This window comes from Oncorhynchus tshawytscha, linkage group LG03, assembly GCF_018296145.1.
Source record: "Oncorhynchus tshawytscha isolate Ot180627B linkage group LG03, Otsh_v2.0, whole genome shotgun sequence".
In the NCBI taxonomy this organism is placed as follows: domain Eukaryota; kingdom Metazoa; phylum Chordata; class Actinopteri; order Salmoniformes; family Salmonidae; genus Oncorhynchus; species Oncorhynchus tshawytscha.
The window spans coordinates 19,787,364-19,805,760 of NC_056431.1; the positions used below are offsets into that span (position 1 = coordinate 19,787,364).

The 18,397-nt window shown below is 44.8% G+C and overlaps 1 protein-coding gene across 1 annotated transcript; it reads right to left on the bottom strand.

Annotated features, from left to right (window-relative positions):
* Positions 1 to 2,025: 2,025 nt before the first annotated feature.
* Positions 2,026 to 17,594, bottom strand: LOC112229656 (protein SMG5). The gene is made up of 22 exons (XM_024395607.2): positions 17,135 to 17,594; positions 16,164 to 16,262; positions 15,949 to 16,072; positions 13,041 to 13,197; positions 12,851 to 12,940; positions 12,616 to 12,705; positions 12,107 to 12,185; positions 11,378 to 11,503; positions 11,204 to 11,272; positions 10,767 to 10,987; positions 10,461 to 10,598; positions 9,343 to 10,236; positions 8,904 to 9,073; positions 8,626 to 8,701; positions 7,963 to 8,138; positions 7,699 to 7,857; positions 7,510 to 7,569; positions 6,036 to 6,195; positions 4,382 to 4,472; positions 3,901 to 3,975; positions 3,596 to 3,734; positions 2,026 to 3,273 (listed from the first exon to the last, which is right to left on the bottom strand). Exons 1-22 carry the CDS (start codon positions 17,197 to 17,199, stop codon positions 3,190 to 3,192), a joined length of 3,342 nt encoding a protein of 1,113 aa, XP_024251375.1. The 5' UTR covers positions 17,200 to 17,594; the 3' UTR covers positions 2,026 to 3,189.
* Positions 17,595 to 18,397: the final 803 nt, after the last annotated feature.

The window sequence follows — 18,397 nt, forward strand, 5'->3', positions numbered from 1 at the left end:
AAAACACCTACACACTCATGACAGGCTACACTGTCAATTTCATCAATACAAATTGAATATGAATACAAAAAGTGAAATGATATTTTAAGTGACAAGATACATAGGCTACTTAATAATATAATTTGCATAATAGCTGAAAAGTCTGGTTCTGTGGAGACATTTTCTGAGAGAACATTTTCAGGATTTCCAGTTTCCTACAAACTCGAGGCGCACACACAAACGCACGCGCGCACAGGTACAAAATAAACACATCCAGTAGCCTACACACGCGATAGGTTGTTACATTGTAACAAGCACACTACGGCAAAGGAAAGAGAAAGAAACAAAGTCAAACCTTTCAGCTTTATATTGGCGGTGAGCTCATTAGCGCAAATCTTCACTGGAGCAATGTAGTCACTGACCAAAATGAACAATTGTTGCTTGTAATAAACTATAGTCCCATCGTAAATCCGGTTATCCTGACCATTGGAGGCTGGTGTAAATCTGTATAAACGGTCTATGTCCTGCATTCCTTCACAGGCGAATAAAAACACCGCAAACCCGTAGCCCCAATGTCGAAATCCCACCCTCCGCACACAGCGACGTTTTGATTGGATGGGGACAAGAAAGAAACATTGTTATGGAGAATCAGGAGACAAGGCAGAGAGCAAGCCTTAAGGCATCCCATATCGTCGCATAATTCTATTTTATATGCAGACAGTTATATAACATCTTCTTAATCAAAATGCCACATTTCAAAGTTTTTCCCATTACATAATATTTGAAACAGCTCCAAAGACTATTGGGTGATATCAACGGTGATGATTTTTATCTGTAGCCTTTTCAATACCATGATCATTTGGGCAAAGTTTAAATTCTTCAGAAATTCTCACTCAGTAAGTCAAGGCTGGCAGGTCACTTCCTAATATTCAAACTGAACCAAATCTACATGAAAAGCAGGGCCTATTTTTCATGGACTGAGAGGCACATTGACAAAATGCTTTGTTAGGACTTTATCCTCCCTCAGCACCCCCAGGGCCAGACTACCGCATTTGGGGTCAAGGGGGCCACGGGGCACTGCCAAAATGTGCATTTCAACACATTTTGCCATGGTGCAGAGAAAAACAAAATGCTGTTTCTTAATGCTATTCTACACAGTCATAAAAAAAAGTAATAATTAAGTGAATTCCCTGCAATTCTACACTTTTTGCCACAGGGCAGAGAAAAAAAATGTGCTGCCATGAGACTGAGAACATTTTGCAGTTTTAAAGCCAATTCCTAAAATTCTACACATTTTTGCTATCATTACTTCGCCTTAAGATGCTTTAGGGAAACCAGGCCCTGGACTGTTCATTTCCCCATCACCAGAAAGTGGGCCAGCCCTGTGCTGTGCCAACCATCTTCTGTTGGGGTGGCGCTGACCCCGCTGCCAGGGGATTGGTCTTGCTCTGCCATTCCATGCAGAATGGTGGTCATTGGGCCCAGGCAGCCAGGGTAGTGAGGGGCACAAGACCTCACAACAGAAGAGAGCAGGATAGATGGCACACAGAGTCCTACTCACAGGACAGAGACTGATGGATGAGCCAGGCTGCACTGAACAGTTTCAGAAGTTTGACAGCAAAGTGGAACAGAACTACCACATTTCAATAGGTAAGGGTGTTTTGAAACAAACCTATAAATTGAAAAACATTAAATGTGTTCCAAACAGCAAGCGGTACCAGAGCGGTAAGGCTAGGTCCAAAAGGCTTCTCAATAGCTTCTACCCCCAAACTATAAGTCTTCTGAACAGCTAATCAAATGGCTACCCGGACTATTTGATACACACCATTTCATTTTAATGTTGGTCAGTCGTCGTCTCTGGATTAGTTCTTCAACTTACGGAAACAATGGCTATTATTGTCATTAGTGTGCAGTCATGAGTATGTTCAGTTCAAATAGTTTGCTTTCCCAATTCAGAGAGTCCTGTGCCTTGTCATGAATTGTGTAAAGCTCTGAAAAAGTTGCCACTGTAAATGGTTTCTGCAAGAGAGTGAAAATAAGAAAATACATTTTAAAATGAGTTCATTTTATTGTTCAATGCGTGGCCACACACTTATACAGAGTTCCTTTGCACTGTGCATGATGGGACAGTTAGTGATGATGGTAGATGGGATATATATGGAGTTCACAAGGGTCAAAACACAAACACCTTGTACCGCCATATTGGGACAGCCGCAGGCCCCGGACTCCATAATATCTAACAGCACAAAGCTGACCCACCCGAGTCTACCTCTTCCTAAAACGGCACCATGACACAAAAGTCAGGACTATTTCTTTGAGAACAGAAGGATTAGCAGACTGGTTTAGGAAAACTATACAAGACAACCCCATCCCTCCCCCTGCACTTCATTCCTGTGTGTATTCAGCACAGCTTACAAAAACACAAAATAAAGTATATTTGGGTACAAAAATAAAATCCAAATTAAAACAATAGCAGGGCACAACCTGTCATTATTCCTCCTCATCTTACACAGATAACACAATACATTAGTCACGGGACACAAAAAGTACACCGCAAAAAAACTGATAGGAAAGAAAACAATCCTGGAGAAGTGTACGTCCATTGACCTGAACCCTATGAGCTACGAGACTCCGATGTGTCGATAGCCTCAACGCTTGGCACGCTAGAGATGTGTTCTCTTTCTGGGATTTACCCCACACCCCCCTGCCTTACCAGACCCAGCTAGCCATAGGGCTGACATAGTCCCACCTTCACAACACTGAGGGAAAGGAGGAAACGGGAAACACTGCTCTATACGTCTAAACCAATGGATTTAACTGAGCATGAATGTGTATGAGTGGTTCTCTCTCGACATGTAATGTACTCGTTTCTATCATAAACAGTATATGCCTGGTTATGATGTGAACCAGGGGCACTTTATGTGTGTAGCATCCCCACTTAATTCTCACCAACCTCTGGGATCGCTTCTTTATGTTTGGGGGTCTTCTGCTGTTTCTTATTGCCCCCTTTGCCCATGTGTCTCGCTTCTTCTTTCCTTCAACTGCTTTACTTTTCCACCCTCTCTCTCTCTCCCTCTCCTCCCCTCCCCCACTTCCTTTCCTAGAGTTGATTTTCCTTGGAGACGCAGAGACAGACAGAGCAACAGAGTGGGAGAGAGAGTGAGTGTGTGATCAGCTGTCCGCCATGCCGACCTCGCCCGCTCAACGCTCTCAGCCAACCTCCTTCCACTGACGGTAGAACTCCACAATGTTCTTCAGCTCCATGCCTGCTGTCGCCACTGCCTGGATGGCACACTGTTTCCAAGGAGACACAGACAATGGAGGGTAAGACGTCAACTCTTCTAACACCAATAAACATACAACGTATGGTAAAATATCACGGAAGGATGAATGGGGGAGGTCAAACATGCCAAACTTCTCTTAGAAAGAACTCTGGTTCTCCACAAAGATCTACACCATGGTAAAATGGCAGTATTCTATAACAGGGAAATATTAATAGCAATACTGTACAACCCAAGGGATACACGGTAGTCAGACCAGCTGTCCATACCAACAGTGGTTGCTGGAGAGCCTAAAGAACTGAGTGAGTGATTGATTGTATTTGTGATGTGTATACCTTCATGGGTGCAGAGCGGGTACACAGCTCCTCCACTGAGTGACCGGTGAGAATAGTGACCATACCAGCCGTGTCTTCGTCTCCGTTGCTCTGGGAGACGGTCAGCTGACGACAGCTGTCCACAGTCTTGTATAGATGCCTAGAAATCAGGACACATAAGGAAACGGTTAACACTGGGAAGGTGTTTTACCGCTGGTAGATAGCTTTCATAAATCTTTTACCACTTTTGAAGCATTTGTATAAGAATGCTAAGTATTGAGAGGTGGCCATATGAAGAGACTGTAGAAAGACTAATGGAGGCTCACCAGGCTTCAATGTCCTGGCGTTTCAGCTTGTCCCTCTCAAAACTCCTCCCCGACTCCTTCTGGCAACGTATGTACCTGAGGTAGGGGGGGACAGAAGAGGGGTTTACAACATCAAGTGTCTTTGTCCATATGGGTCGCAGCCTATTCTTAGTTTACTGGATCACAGATTAAGAGTGGGTTATGGTTAGAAACATTGTTTTGTTAAGATCTGAAGTAGTAAGGACAACAGCCAGCTCATTTGAAAATTGGTTACGTGAGAGATACTTTGATATAAAAGGACCTGTGTATCATTGGCTCTAGCGTTTCACACCAGATAAAGGCTAAGTACATTGAAAATTGCCCTCTATCTTTTCATTCAGAGAACTGTCGACTCTACATATCCCTTTTAATGTGATGGGTTGGCAGATTGTGGTTGTCATATATTAAATGTGGCCCACTATATTACCATACGTCACACTTGAGGGTTGAGACAGACATATACCTGTTGCCTTTACGGAACTCAGACTCCAGGAAGCGGATACCGTCCCTCGCTCCGGCATTCTCCTTCTTCAGGTGGTCCAGGCCATCAATCACTGAGGCAGATACCAAAGTTAAAACATGATGGTTGACTGTTATCTATTAATTTCATACTCTAACTAGAAAGACAAACTCAGCTTCAGTCATCCCCTCGGTAACTTACAAAACATAGCCAGCAAATAGCCAATGTCGAAACAATATAGCAGGGCTATTCAACTGGCTGCCAGCCAGACAGATCTGGCCCGTTTATCAATTTAGAATGGCCTTCTGATCAATTCAGATTTCTTTGATCCTGCAAAAAAAATCTGATGTTTAGAGCCAAAATGAGCCCTTGTTCAATATTCTCCAATGGGAGAATCTGTTTCCCTGTAGTCCCACCCATTAAGTGCTGTCAAAGAATAATCACCCAACATACCAGTTAGCCAATCAGAGCTCGCCTATCGGCTCTTCCCAGCAGATGAGATCACTACAATGCCTGATACACTAGAGCATGCTTTTCTCTTAACACAGCAGTGAGTTAACACCACAGACATCAAATTTATCCAATCAACATCGCTTGTTTTCGTGGTCTGCTGAGCATCATGATCTACTTTTACATAATGATGCTCGGTGGCTAAGCAAGGATAATAATGCTCTCAAGAGAGCAGCCTGTGTTAGCTTAGGGAGGAGATAGTTGCTTTTCTCCGTGATTGACGCCACAAGAAAGCCAACACATATCTAGTGAAAATGCTTGATAAACAGTCCGTATCAGATGTTTGTTTTTCATCTTAAATCAATTGAATGGATTTAATTTGGGAGTGCAGGGGAGGGATAAAACAGTTGACATGATTGAAAAAAAGTCAATACATGTTTTTTTTCTCTCTCTTTGATTTCCCTACACTACGCAACTATATTCAGTCATCAGTACAGATCACTCCCGTGATGGCCAAGTTTTTAGATAAACTGAAAGCTAACTTTGCAACAAGATTTGAGGAGTTTAAGTCCCCACAGATGTGGTGCAGTTTGTTATAGGGACCCATTCTCTACTGACGCAGGGGGAAAGAGACCTCCCTGCAATAAAAGTTAGTCGACAGATATGACATGAATAAAAAGGTTTCCAAGTTAAACAGAAAAGAACGAAATGAAAAATAAATAGAAAATAGAACAGAATATAATGCTGGTCAACTGAAATATGCCATGCATAAAAGGTTTCCTATGAGTAAACAAAAGATGAAGTCGTCTCTAAAACGGACAGGAAAGTAGAAATGAATGTGATGCAGGTCAACTGTGTTATAAGTACAAATGTGTTCCATTATTTAAACAATTTCATCCACTGAATTAGGCTCATCCTAAAGCACTTCAAATGAACTATTAGCAACATTTAATTTGACTAAATGTGCTTTATAAGAATAATCCCATGTATAAAATATCTGGCCCCCCTGTAAATAACCATTTTCAAATCTGGACCCCATATAGTTCAATAACCCGGCAATATAGAAATCATATTTATCACCATTTTATCTCCATGTAATTCTGGAGAGAAACCTCTAAATAATGACTGCACTCAAACAGACTTATCCACAGCCATGCAGTCCAACACTGGGTTTATTCACCCAGGCAGGGCATGGGCCTGTGCTCACCTGTGCGGGGGATGATGATGATGAAGCAGCCACTGCCAGCCAGATGTCTGAGGAGGTTGAGGTGCTGGCACAGGGCGGCAGAGTCGGGTACCAGGTACGGAGACATGGAGGACTGGGTCTTGGGCTGCTGCAGGCTGCCCTCTAGCTGAGACACCTCCAACTGCAGGGCAGACACATTACAAACTGCTTATTTTGATGGGATAATACAGTGCCCTCCGTAATTATTGGGACAGTGAAGTATTTAATCTTCTTTTGCCTCTCTAACCCAAACATTTGGACTTTAAATCAAATCTATGAACTTTTTAATACTATAATACACAAGTGAATTTGTCCCAAACTTTTGCCCCCTAAAATGGGGGACTTTGTGCAAAAAGTGCTGTCCTTCCTAAAATGGTTCATCCGATATGGATGAAAATACCCTCAAATTAAAGCTGACAGTCTGCACTTTAACCTCAGTCATTGTTTGATTTCAAATCCAAACTCTTGGAGTATAGAGCCAAAAGAAAAAATGCTTCACCTTCTTTAATAATTACAGAGGGCACTGAACATGTACATTCTTTTTTTCCCCTTTTAATTTGACCGCCTTTTTTCTCCCCAATTTCGTGGTATCCAATTGTTAGTAGCTCCTATTTTGTCTCATCGCTACAACTCCCGTACGGGCTCCGGAGAGACGAAGGTTGAAAGTCATGCGTCCTCCGATACACAACCCAACCAAGCCGAACTGCTTCTTAACACAGCGCGCATCCAACCCGGAACCCAGTCACACCAATGTGTCCGAGGAAACACCGTGCACCTGGCAACCTTGGTTAGCGTGCACTGCGCCCGGCCCGCCACAGGAGTCGCTGGTGCGCGATGAGACAAGGATATCCCTACCGGCCAATCCCTCCCTCACCCGGACGACGCTATGCCAATTGTGCGTCGCCCCACGGACCTCCCGGTCGCGGCCGGTTACGACAGAGCCTGGATGCGAACCCAGCCTCAATTCGTCAGGGCGTGGACTCTATAAGGTGTCAAAAGTGTTCTACAGGGATGCTAGCCCATGTTGACTCCAATGCTTCCCACAGTTGTGTCAAGTTGGCTGGTGGACCATTGTTGATACACACAGGAAACTGCTGAGTGAAAAACCAAGCAGTGTTGCAGTTCTTGACATAAACCGGTGCGCCTGCCACTTACCATACCCCGTTTAAAGGCACTTAAATATTTTGTCATGCCCATTCACCCTCTGAAGGCTTCTTTAACCGGCTTCTTTAATCCTTCTTTAACCGGTCTCCTCCCCTTCATCTACACTGATTGAAGTGGATTTAACAAGTGACATCAATAAAGGATCATAGCTTTCACCAGGATTCATCTGGTCAGTCTACAGTACGTCATGGAAATGGAATGTTCCTAATGTGTTGTACACTCAGTATAGTGTCGGATAGCTAGATTGACAGTGTTTGATTTATGATAGAATGGAATGTTCCAGAAGACAGACCTGTAGGCGGAGCTGAGCCATGTCTCTCATCAGGCGGTTTCGTCGAGCCTCCTCCTCTGCCTGGACTCACAAACAGCGTTGAAATAAATAATACTTTGCAGTTATTTGAGCTGCACAAGTGACACAAAAACTCAAACTAGAGTGACCGCTGCTGCTTTGGTCTCATCGGTTCATTCAACTGCCGCTCACCATGCGGAACTGGGCCTTGGCCTGCTGCACAAGGTTGTCCTGCTCTGATTGGCTGATGCTGGTGAAGATGCCCGCCTCCGGGTTGAAGTGCAGTACGTTGCATTGGAGATTGGTGAGGAAGTGGCCAAAGCTGCGGATGCAGCACACGCGCACCACACACTGAGACAGGGAGAGAAAGAGAGCGAGAGAGAGCGAGTGAGATAGTAAAGTAGAGAGAGGGCAGAAAAACAGTGAGGGTGTCTAAGGGAAGCTAGGTGTGTGTACCTCCTGTACGGGGCTGAGGGAAGGTCTGGGGCGGGTGTAGTCGAGGTGGCGGTGGGCCAGGTTGAGGGCAGGTAGGTGTCGCAGGGCCAGGTCCTCAGGCAGCAGCAGGGACTGGACCAGGCCAGGCTGCTCACACTCACTCAGCAGCTCCGTCACCTCAGTGTTCAGACCCAGCTCTAAAATACACAAAGAGAAAGCAAGACAGAGAGCGAGATTAAGACGTGACTTCTAGTCACGTGCTCTACAGAATGAGACACACATTTGGAATTTCATCTATGAGAACATGGGTTAAAATAACCAAAGGAGAGGAAAAGAGAACAGATGGAACAAGAAATATAATGTGAGAGGTGGAGAGAAGAATTTGGCCAACTCAAGCCTCCACAACGGGCTCCCGAGTGGCACAGCGGTAAGACACTGCATCTCAGTGCTAGAGGCGTCACTACAGACCCTGGTTCAATTGCAGGCTGTATCACACCCAGCCGTGATTGGGAGTCCCATAGGGCGGCGCACATTTGGCCAAGCGTCGTTAGGGTTTGGCAGTCATTGTAAATAAGAATTTGTTCTTAACCAACTTGCCTAGTTAAATAAAGGTTCAATTAAAAATTAAAAATGTAAACGAAGATTAACAACCCATAAAAAGGACAGGTGATTTTAGTAACTCGCCTGCTTCCAGCATCTTGCTCCCGTCAGGCAGCAGGTTGAGTAGCACAGACAGTCTGTTCCATAGGCTCTGAGAACTCTACAGACAGCGTAACGGAATTACATTGAGCGGAAGACGGACAGTGAAACAAACACCAACAATGATGAAGACTATAAACCCCTGCCCCAAGTCAGCTGATACAAAGACTGACTTGTATTTGACCAATTTGATGCAAATTAGATTTGTCAATGCATACTGTTTGTAAGTGCTTCTAGGTCAGTGAAAAATCCATCCCCTTTACCTGTGCACACATGAGGACAATGTCAGTGTTGGTTCTCAGCCAATCCACAAACACCTTGACCACCTGGATGAGCCCCTGATTGGTCAGAATCTCCAGTCTCTCCGACAGGGTCTTCTCGCTGTGTACTGATTGGTTGCTGTGCACACTACACTCTGAATCGGAATCCACCTCTACAGGGAATGGACAAAAAGAAATAAACATGTGTTTAATCTACACCCTCGTTTTCTTAGGGGGTACCTCAGATGTACTGTTAGAAAAGGGCATATTTTAGCGATGTGCTGTTACTCAATGGAGTCATTGGGAAAGACTAAAAACAGACTAGAAGTACATAATTATATTGGTATATTAAAGTTAAATCTTTAAACTCATCATATCTTGCACTATACAAAAACCACATAGTAATCAACACAGCGTCAATGTGTGTGGGCAGGTTACTGACCATTGTCTTTGGTTCCGTTGGCAGTGCCGGGGCCAGCGTCGCAGGGTGAGTCCCCCGGGGAAGGAGGGGTCTCCTGGGAGGGGGTGGTAGAGGCGGCGTCTGGATCAGTGGGGTTGGGTGTGGAGTTGGTGGCGGAGCTGTGGGGCCTCAGCAGCACGTTGCTGAAGGTGGGCGCCAGGCGGAAGCAGCGCTTGGCCTGGAACAGCTGGGATGACATGGCCTGGAGGTTACTGCTGATACTGGGGTCGCTGGGCAGGAGTGGGCCGTTGGTGGCCGGAGGGGTGTCCCCGTCTCCGTCCTCCCTGGGATCGGCTTGCTCCTCCTCCTCCTCCTCATCATCGTCGTCTTCAGGCTGCACCTCCCCCCGAGGAGGTGCGTCCAAGTTCTCTGGGGTTTCTGAGTCCTCTATATCCTCCAAGTCAGAGCGGGACTCCTGACTGTTCATGTCCGAGTCAGTCTCCACGTCGAAGGCCGTGCTCCCCTCCTCGTCTTCCTCCGAGGCGCTCTCCCAGGTCCCCTCTGTCGGGTGCTCCCTCCTGCTCTTGCTCTCCTTTCTCAGCATGGAGGGGGTGAGTGAGGGTCTCGAGGCGCCGTCCCCGGAGTCGGCGCAGCCCCTCTGTTCTTCTTCCTCCTCTTCGTCGCTCTCGAAACCCTCGCTCAGGTCGCTCTCGTCTTCTTTGCGGGTGGCGCAGCGGCGGCGGCGCATCATGGATAGGCGGGCGTACTTCTTTTGCTTCTGTTTCTCCTCCTCTGCCTTCCGCTCACCGACGCCTGCTTTCTGGGCCACGGTGCTCCGGTGGCCCACCTCGTCCTCCTCATGGTCTAGGGAGCCATTCTGCAGGGGCCTCTCTTCCGAGGTCAACGGGTCAGACGGGTCTCTCAACTCAGAGTCGTCTAGGAACAAACAAATGTCATTATTGTTCCATTCGTTTTTCAGAGAATTAACTGAGAACATGAGTAGTGTCTAGGCATCATGAGGTAAAGCTGGGAGTAGTTTCTACACCTGCATTGCTTGCTGTTTGGGGTTTAAGGCTGGGTTTCTGTACAGCACTTTGAGATATCAGCTGATGTACGAAGGGCTATATAAATAAATTTGATTTGATTTGAGTTGTTCTCACCTGTGTTGTCGTTCTGCAGCGGGGGCACCTGGCTCTCCCCCTCCTCCAGCTCAGCCTGCAGGCGGATGTTGACATGGTTCACCAGGTGGGAGAAGAGGGCCAGCGTGAAGGCTATTGACGCACTGTACTGCTTTGACCCTACACAAACAAGTCAACATGTCAACTTTGCAATACAACAAAACACCATATCCCCTTATTTCTCCCTTGCAGTATGTCATTATCCTCGCATGCCTACTGACATCCTTTGAGCGTAATGTTTGAAAAGCGATTTGCAAAAAAATATATGACATCTATATTCTTACTGACCTCCCCGCTTCAGGCTGTGCACCACCATGAGGCAGGTGACCACCATCTTGAAGACGAGGGCGTCGGGGAGCAGGGCGCAGGGCGATTCGTGCTCCTCATGCTCCTCCTCGCTGGGGGAAGTGGCCTCGTGGCCGTGTGGCGGCGAAGGCAGGTAAAACAGCACCAAGTTAAAATCCTCCAGCACCGACTGACACAGAGAGGTCAACTCTGTCTCCAGCAGACTACTCACAGGGAGGAAGAGAGAAATGGTAAGACATTACAAACACGGTACCCAACAGACAATAGAAAGCCCTTTGAAACTGAGCAAAGGGTGTTCTAAAAATTCAATCAATTGTTATTATCATCATCAGATAGCGGTGTCATATATGGACCAAATGTTGAGGTTCCTATTGAGATAAATGACTAGGGCCTAAATGGTGAATAGTGAATGTCCTAACCTGTTCTTGGGCTGCAGTAGACTCTGCAGGTACATGAAGCTCACTAGAAGTTGCTTGATGTCCTTGGATCTGAGGAAACAGTAAGGATCTCAAAGAGGACCATCTCAATTCATGTTCAATGCTGACTTAGTGATTTGTCATTTCAGGGCTGTGGTCTGAGGAAACCAGACTGACCTTTGCCGTGAGGGAGACAGCTTCTTCATCTCCTGTTTCTTCACCTGGTGGTACATCTTAGCTGCTTTATCAAACAGACGCTTCAAATTCCCATAGGCCCCTTCGAAGGGAGTCTCCGACTGTATACTGTTCAAACACAGGAACATATAGGAGAAAACCATGGTCAGTACTTTGTGGTAGGGGTGTGACGATACCAGTATCGCAATATACTTTTTCCCATGGCAATGAAAACACAAAGCAGACCCAACTCTGTGGTCATTTACATACCTGCTGTATGTAAAATAGTGTGCTATAGCTTGGAAAATAATTGTGACTGGATGACAATGTTTCTTTCCAACATCAGGGCTGTTTTCCTAAAGAAGTTCAAATCCGCTTTGTGTTTTGTATCCTTTCCACTACTAACGAGGTTGCAATACTGGTATCGTCCCGGTACCACTTGGTTGTGAGTCTTTTTTTAAAAACGTTTTCTGGCTCTGAAGTTGGCAGCCTTCTCCTAACAGACTGGTTTCAGAACCTCTTCCATTTCAAAACATGTCTCCTATTTAAAGCCTACTGAATGTGATCCAAATATGAAATGTTGCAATGAAAATATTTCTCCCCAGCAGTGTGACTACATTTCCCCACTGAGGTAGAGAACAATAGCACAGCTAGAGCATAGTCTACAGACCAGTCATAGATAGACTGTGGATGTGCTGCAGTAAATCTAGACGTGTTGAAGTCTCCTCTCACCAGCGTAGGTAGTAATAGGTGGCCTCCACGTTGTAGAATTTACTCCCCACCAGTGTACCTAACTGATTGAAAGGCATTCCTGAAAACAAAACATCAAACACTTGTCAGTATCATGGCACACTAAAGACATTGCTTCCCTTTAGCAGTGGCCATTTAGTGTTTACTTTCAGTTCGACTGATGAAGCCCTCTCAAAAAGACAGAACGTTTCAAATGTGGATCGGTGATTTCTTGAGACTGAATGCCCTCTCCTGGCCCGCTAACAGTTACTGAATGCCCCCTTCCTGGCCCGCTAACAGTTCAGCTAGATCACTATGAGCTGCGTAAAGCTTTGACCAGTCATATAATAAAGCTCAAATCAATAAGTGCTGTGTGAGTTCATCACTATGTGGGCAATATAACAAGAGTGATTCATTTGTAGATGGTGGTGTGGTGTGAGTAAACCGGTTAGTGTAAAAAACTGAGGTTAATGTGCTGTGAAAGGGAGGGCGGTAACACCTTGTCAACTCACCTACGTGCGGAGTGACAGACAGGGCCTGGTGGTAGAACCGCTCTGCCAGCTGCTCAGCCTCCACCCCAGCCAATTCGTTCTGGTAACGGGCTGCAGAAAACATTCAAACAACCTCCTGTAAACCTCTCCTGTACATTCAAATCAATGTGATTTGGATTTGGGGAATGCAATTCCATGGTCATACAAATAAGGTTGTCTCAAATATCTTTGGTGAGAAAGATTAAGTTTGTATTACCTAGATCTCCCAGGTACACCAGGCAGCGATGGCAGGCCATTGTGGCCCACTCCATCTCCTTAAGGGTGGCTGATACCGGCTTCTTCCGACCTACAATAACAAATACAATCATTTATACACTGTCAATCACAGATACTGCTGACCTGAGTGTGTGTGTGTGTGTGTGTGTGTGTGTGTGTGTGTGTCTCACCGATGAGGGGGTCGGTGACATGGGTCCAGTCGATGCAGTCCTGCATTTCCAGCTGGTAGTGTGACTGGATGTAGAGCAGCAGGTGCTGGAAGAAGCCCACGCCGGCTATCAGGTGAGTCCTGTAGGCACATTCCAGGGTACTGCGACTGTGGATGTGCTGCAGAAGACATGGAGATATAAGACGGGGCCAGGTAATAAGAAGAGATTAGAAATAAAAGGGTTGTGTGTGGGGCATGAGGAAAGATAAAGTGGGCATGTCTGAAAGCTCAGCAGTCACTGTATCAATCAAATGTATTTATAAAGCCCTTCTTACATCAGCTGATGTCACAAAGTGCTGTACAGAAACCCAGCCTAAAACCACAAACAGCAAGTAATTCAGGTGTAGAAGCACTATTGGCCAGAGTCATACAATTTCCCCAATAACTTAGGGTGTTTTCCCAAATGGTCCCTTTTAGCAAATTTGAGAACTCAGTGCGGTTTGCATAATTTTTTTGTGCCGTGTTAACACTGCAAAGGGAACTCAGACCCCTTAAAAGAGCACCCGAAGCGAACTGAGACCGTCTCCAGAGGAGGTCGGATCACTTGAATTCCGTGCTCCGGTTCCATTTTTTAGAGCAATGCTCCCCAGGTTTGCTTGTGATTACAAACACTACTGCAACACTGCCGTAACCCCTCACATTGGTGCCACAAGTGAGAAGATTATGTGCATGTTCACGGATAAATGTGCTGTTTTTGGATATTGATTAGCAATTGTCAAGAACGCACAGACATTCCAAAATGTGGAGTTTTTAGTTCAGATTATTTGTTTGCAATATGTGATCTAAGAGAGTTTCATACACTATTTGATTGTGGGGTTTGAAGTGTGAGAAGACAACATAAGGTCCAAATCTATTCTAGCTCTTAAAGGGGCGGCAGCCTACATTGGGTGTACAATTTTCAATTACAGCATTATTTAATCCGCAGTTATTGATTCATATATACATTTTTTAAACAACTAGGCAAGTCAGTTAAGAACAAAATTCTTATTTACAATGACAGCCTACCAAAAGGCCTCCTGCGTGGACAGGGACTGGCATTAAAAATATAGAACACACACACATCACAACAGACACCACAACACTACATAAAGAGAGAACGAAGACAACCACATAGCATGGTAGCAACACAGTATAGTAGCAACACCACTTGACAACATACATCCCTCAAAGCAGCCACAAATGTACCGTAATTTCTGGACTATTAAGCGCACCTGAATATAAGCCGCACCCACTGAATTATTTAAAAAAATATGTATTTTGTACATAAATAAGCCGCACATGTCTATAAGCCGCAGGTGCCTACCGGTACATTGAAACAAATTAACTTTACACAGCCTTTAAACGAAACACGGCTTGTAACAAAAATAAATAGGCTTTAACGAAACACTGCTTGTAACATTTTTTTTTTTTTTAAAGCAGTAAACAGTAGCCTACCAAGAAAGTCATTGGTCACCATCTTCCTCCTCCTGTGCACTGAAACCATCTCCTTCGGTGTCGGAGTTGAATAGCTTCATCCGATGTTGGATCATTTTCATTGTCGCTCTCGTCACTTTCATCCGGAGGCAAATTCCCCGCTGAGCTCATGCTGCCCTCTTCAACACGCAGCAGTCCAGTTTTTCGAAACCCGTTGATGATAGTGGATTTTTTGACAATGCTCCACGCTGTCAGGACCCGCTGGCAGACTTGACCATAAGTTGCACTTCGCATGCGGCCCGTTTTAGTGAAGGATTTCTCCCCACTTGTCATCCAAGCCTCCCACTGAACACGGAGCACCACCTTAAATGCACGATTTACACTGATGTCGAGTGGCTGCAAATACTTTGGGCCATCTGCTTTTTTCCCTCTGAAAGCTTTTGTTGTCTTTTTGCACTGAGTCAGTTCCTCACGCTGCTGTTTCCAACGTCTTATTATCAACTCATTAAGGCCAAGCTCCCGTGCAGCAGCTCTATTTCCTTTTCCAACAGCCAGATCGATCGCCTTCAACTTGAAAGCTGCATCATATGCATTTCTCTGTGTTTTTGCCATGATGAGGGTGACAAAATGACTACCGTAATCCGAATGATGGGAAGTTTGAGCGCGCTCGATTTACGTCACATTATGTGACGGTGCTCAGTTTTTTGGCGGCATGAATCTTGTAAAAGCGGGAAAAATCCATAAATTAGCCGCGTCACTGTATAAACCGCAAGGTTCAAAGCATGGGAAAAAAGTAGCGGCATATAGCCCGGAAATTACGGTAAGTAAGAGTGTCCATGATTGAGTCTTTGAATGAAGAGATGGAGATAAAACTATCCAGTTTGAGTGTTTTTTGCAGCTCGGTCCAGTCACTAGCTGCAGCGAACTGAAAAGAGGAGCAACCCAGGGATGTGTGCACTTTGGGGACCTTTAACAGAATGTGACTGGCAGAATGGGTGTTGTATGTGGAGGATGAGGACTGCAGTAGATATCTCAGATAGGGGGGAGTGAGGGTTTTATAAATAAGCATCAACCAGTGGGTCTTGCGACAGGTATACAGAGATGACCAGTTTACAGAGGAGTATAGAGCACAGTAATATGTCCTATAAGGAGCATTGGTGGCAAATCTGATTGAGGAATGAAAATGGCTTGTTCGAGAGTGCATTGAGTGAATGTTGGAAAAAATATCTTGATTCCTTTCTAAATATAGCAATCTGAATACAGAGAGGACTTGGACCACAACATGGATAAAGTGAACTGGCAAAAGAGTTGAGTCCTCATTCAAAGGCAAAGTAAGTTTGAATACAAAGAGAACATAGTTCTATAGCTTATTTTTTACCACAAAGTTCACTTTAAAGAGGACGGGGACTGGTTATTTTAAAGAGGACTAGATGGGAAAACACCCTTAAATGCTGTACCTTCTTGTTGGTCTTGATGACCTGGATGACCTCGTAGTAGACCTTCCTCCACAGAAGCTCCTCAGCCTTGCGACCATAGTCCACAGGGTGGAGAAACATCAGCTTCACACACAGCTCCCTCAACCTGGGCACAGAAGACAGATGAGGTTGGAGTTAGTGCTTTGCCTTTTGCCTTAGTTTTTAGGGCAAAGGTTGGAGTAGAGTAAAATGCTTACTTGTTGCGAAGGCTGATGTTCTCAGGCTTGAAGACCTCCCTGTACGATGACTTGCTGCCAATGACGACATCCAGCTTGTGTACCGACTCAACCACTGCCCTGAGCACGCAAGATACAGTTATTATGGCATGTGAATCACTGGTAATGGCCATTGGAGGAATGAGCAAACTCATTCTTATCAATGTAGGGAGCTAATGTTAGCTAGCTAGCTATAACTGGAAACTATCAAATGTCATGTCTCACACTGAGATAATGGTTGACATTACAGCTACCTAACTAGGAAGGTAAATCTAAAGAGGCTTGTGAAATATGGTGTCTCTCCCTAACTAGGCCTAGTTATGCATGTTAAAAGTAGCCAGTCGACATTATTCATGTGGTGATGTTCTGCAAGACGCTTCTAGTTATCGTAGCTGTTAAATAACTAACTCGCTAGGTAGCTAGCTAGCAAACAAGGTAGGCCTATCAGGTAACTAGTACTGTGACAATACTGATAGCTGAAACTATCACAACTAGTTAACCAACTGACGTTATTAAGAGAGCAAGTTGGCACAGGAATAAGTTAGCTAGCTAATAGCACAGTAACTTGTTACTGTACTGTTACTGTTCAGTTGCTTAGAAGCTAACGTTGGATAGCTAATTAGCTATCCGCTCCACAAGTTCCCACTGTGCTACATCTGGTTATTTAAAACACATTATCGAAAATGTCCGACTACTTCGTAAAAATGTCATTGTCCTTCGACGAAGGACAGTTAACTAGCTAACGTTAGCTGATTCAAGTCAGACAGACAGGTGACTGGATAGTTAGCTAACTAGCAAGTTGAATAGATGGCTAGCTAGTTAGCAAACTAGCTAAGGTTAGCTATCCATTTATTTCACTACTGTTAGCTAATGTACAACAAAACAAAAAAAAAGAATTTAAAAAAAAAAAACTAGCCAATGTAATGTTTCCCAGCAAAAGGCATTTAACTCACCTGTATAGCCGCTTGATGAGGAGGACTTTTGCCTCTGGCTCGCTATCCTGCCCAGGTCCACTCATGTTAGCATCTGGTGCCAAGAGTCACACGCTCCAGTCCAACAGAGTCTGCGTTTCCACCCTCTTCAACCCCACTCTTGTCAGGGTTGCTCCGGGCTTGCCCCACCGGCAGTGACAACTGTGTTGACTAGCTAGCTAGCAGCTCTCTCCCCTCCCGCTAGCGTATCTTATGTCGCTTGGCAATCCCCCCCACACTGCCCATCCGTTCGGAACCCGTTTAGGAGAGGGAATGGCACAGTATGTTTGTTAATTCCCGGTCAGCTATCACACTCCGATGGGTTCCTTGTGTTATTCCCCGTTTCAGACATTGCTTCGAGTAAGAGGGCGGCCATTAAACAGCGACCGCCTGAACAGCGCGAGACTTCTCATGAAACGTTCGTGCCAAGGTTCGCGCGGGACCGTCACTAGTTACCACAGCTACAAAGTCATGACCTCCGCCATGTATACAATTTCTCTAAATTAAAATATGACTTAACCCTAACCTTTACCACACGGCTAACCGTATGCATAACCCCTACCTTAAATTAAGACCAAAAAGAAAATAATAATACTAATATTTGTGGCTGTAGAATCTAGTGGACACCTAGCTAGATTGCCAGACAGCAAGTCATTATGATTCATTTGTTTGTGTAGGTTTGTGATCCCTGGCAATGTAAAACGTTTGTATATATATATTTGTGATTAGGGCTGCATGGCACAATAACCGGGTAACCAATGGTTATTGATGAAGACTGTCATGAAAATGAAATAAGAGCCATAACCAATTTACATTAGGCATTTAGCCGACACTCTAATCCTGAGCGATTTACAGTTAGTGCATTCATCGTACCCTTTTCCAGCAGTCAAATGACCTAGTGGCCTCACGGGTGGAATGTTATTCACATTTTTTTCATAATTCATTTTTAAAAAGATGAAAATCTGGTGTTTCTATGTCAAACCATTTTGTTTTATTTCAGTCTTCTGTGATGTACAGTATATAAAGTGTAATTTTGGGATGCAAACTCAAAATTGAATACATTTCAACTCTTTATCGGACATGGTATAGCGGTCTTCTTTTTTTAAGCCCATAACCATGTGTGTGAGGTGCATACTTTTGTTTCAAAGTAGATTTGTTTAAAACCAACAAGAAACACTGTGTGACCCTGATTATGCCCACTGCAGTAATAAGATAGCTAGGTTGGAAAACCACATATCACAGTCA

What these genes read in the sequence shown, in the direction of transcription:
- LOC112229656 (XM_024395607.2), bottom strand. Translation starts at nt 17,199, where the DNA reads ATGAGTGGACCTGGGCAGGATAGCGAGCCAGAGGCAAAAGTCCTCCTC. An exon ending in GTCTGTCACTCCGCACGTAG is followed by an intron (nt 12,186 to 12,615) that starts GTGAGTTGACAA and finishes TTTTGTTTTCAG; the next exon opens with GAATGCCTTTCAATCAGTTA. An exon ending in GCACAGCCTGAAGCGGGGAG is followed by an intron (nt 10,599 to 10,766) that starts GTCAGTAAGAAT and finishes TTGTTTGTGTAG; the next exon opens with GGTCAAAGCAGTACAGTGCG.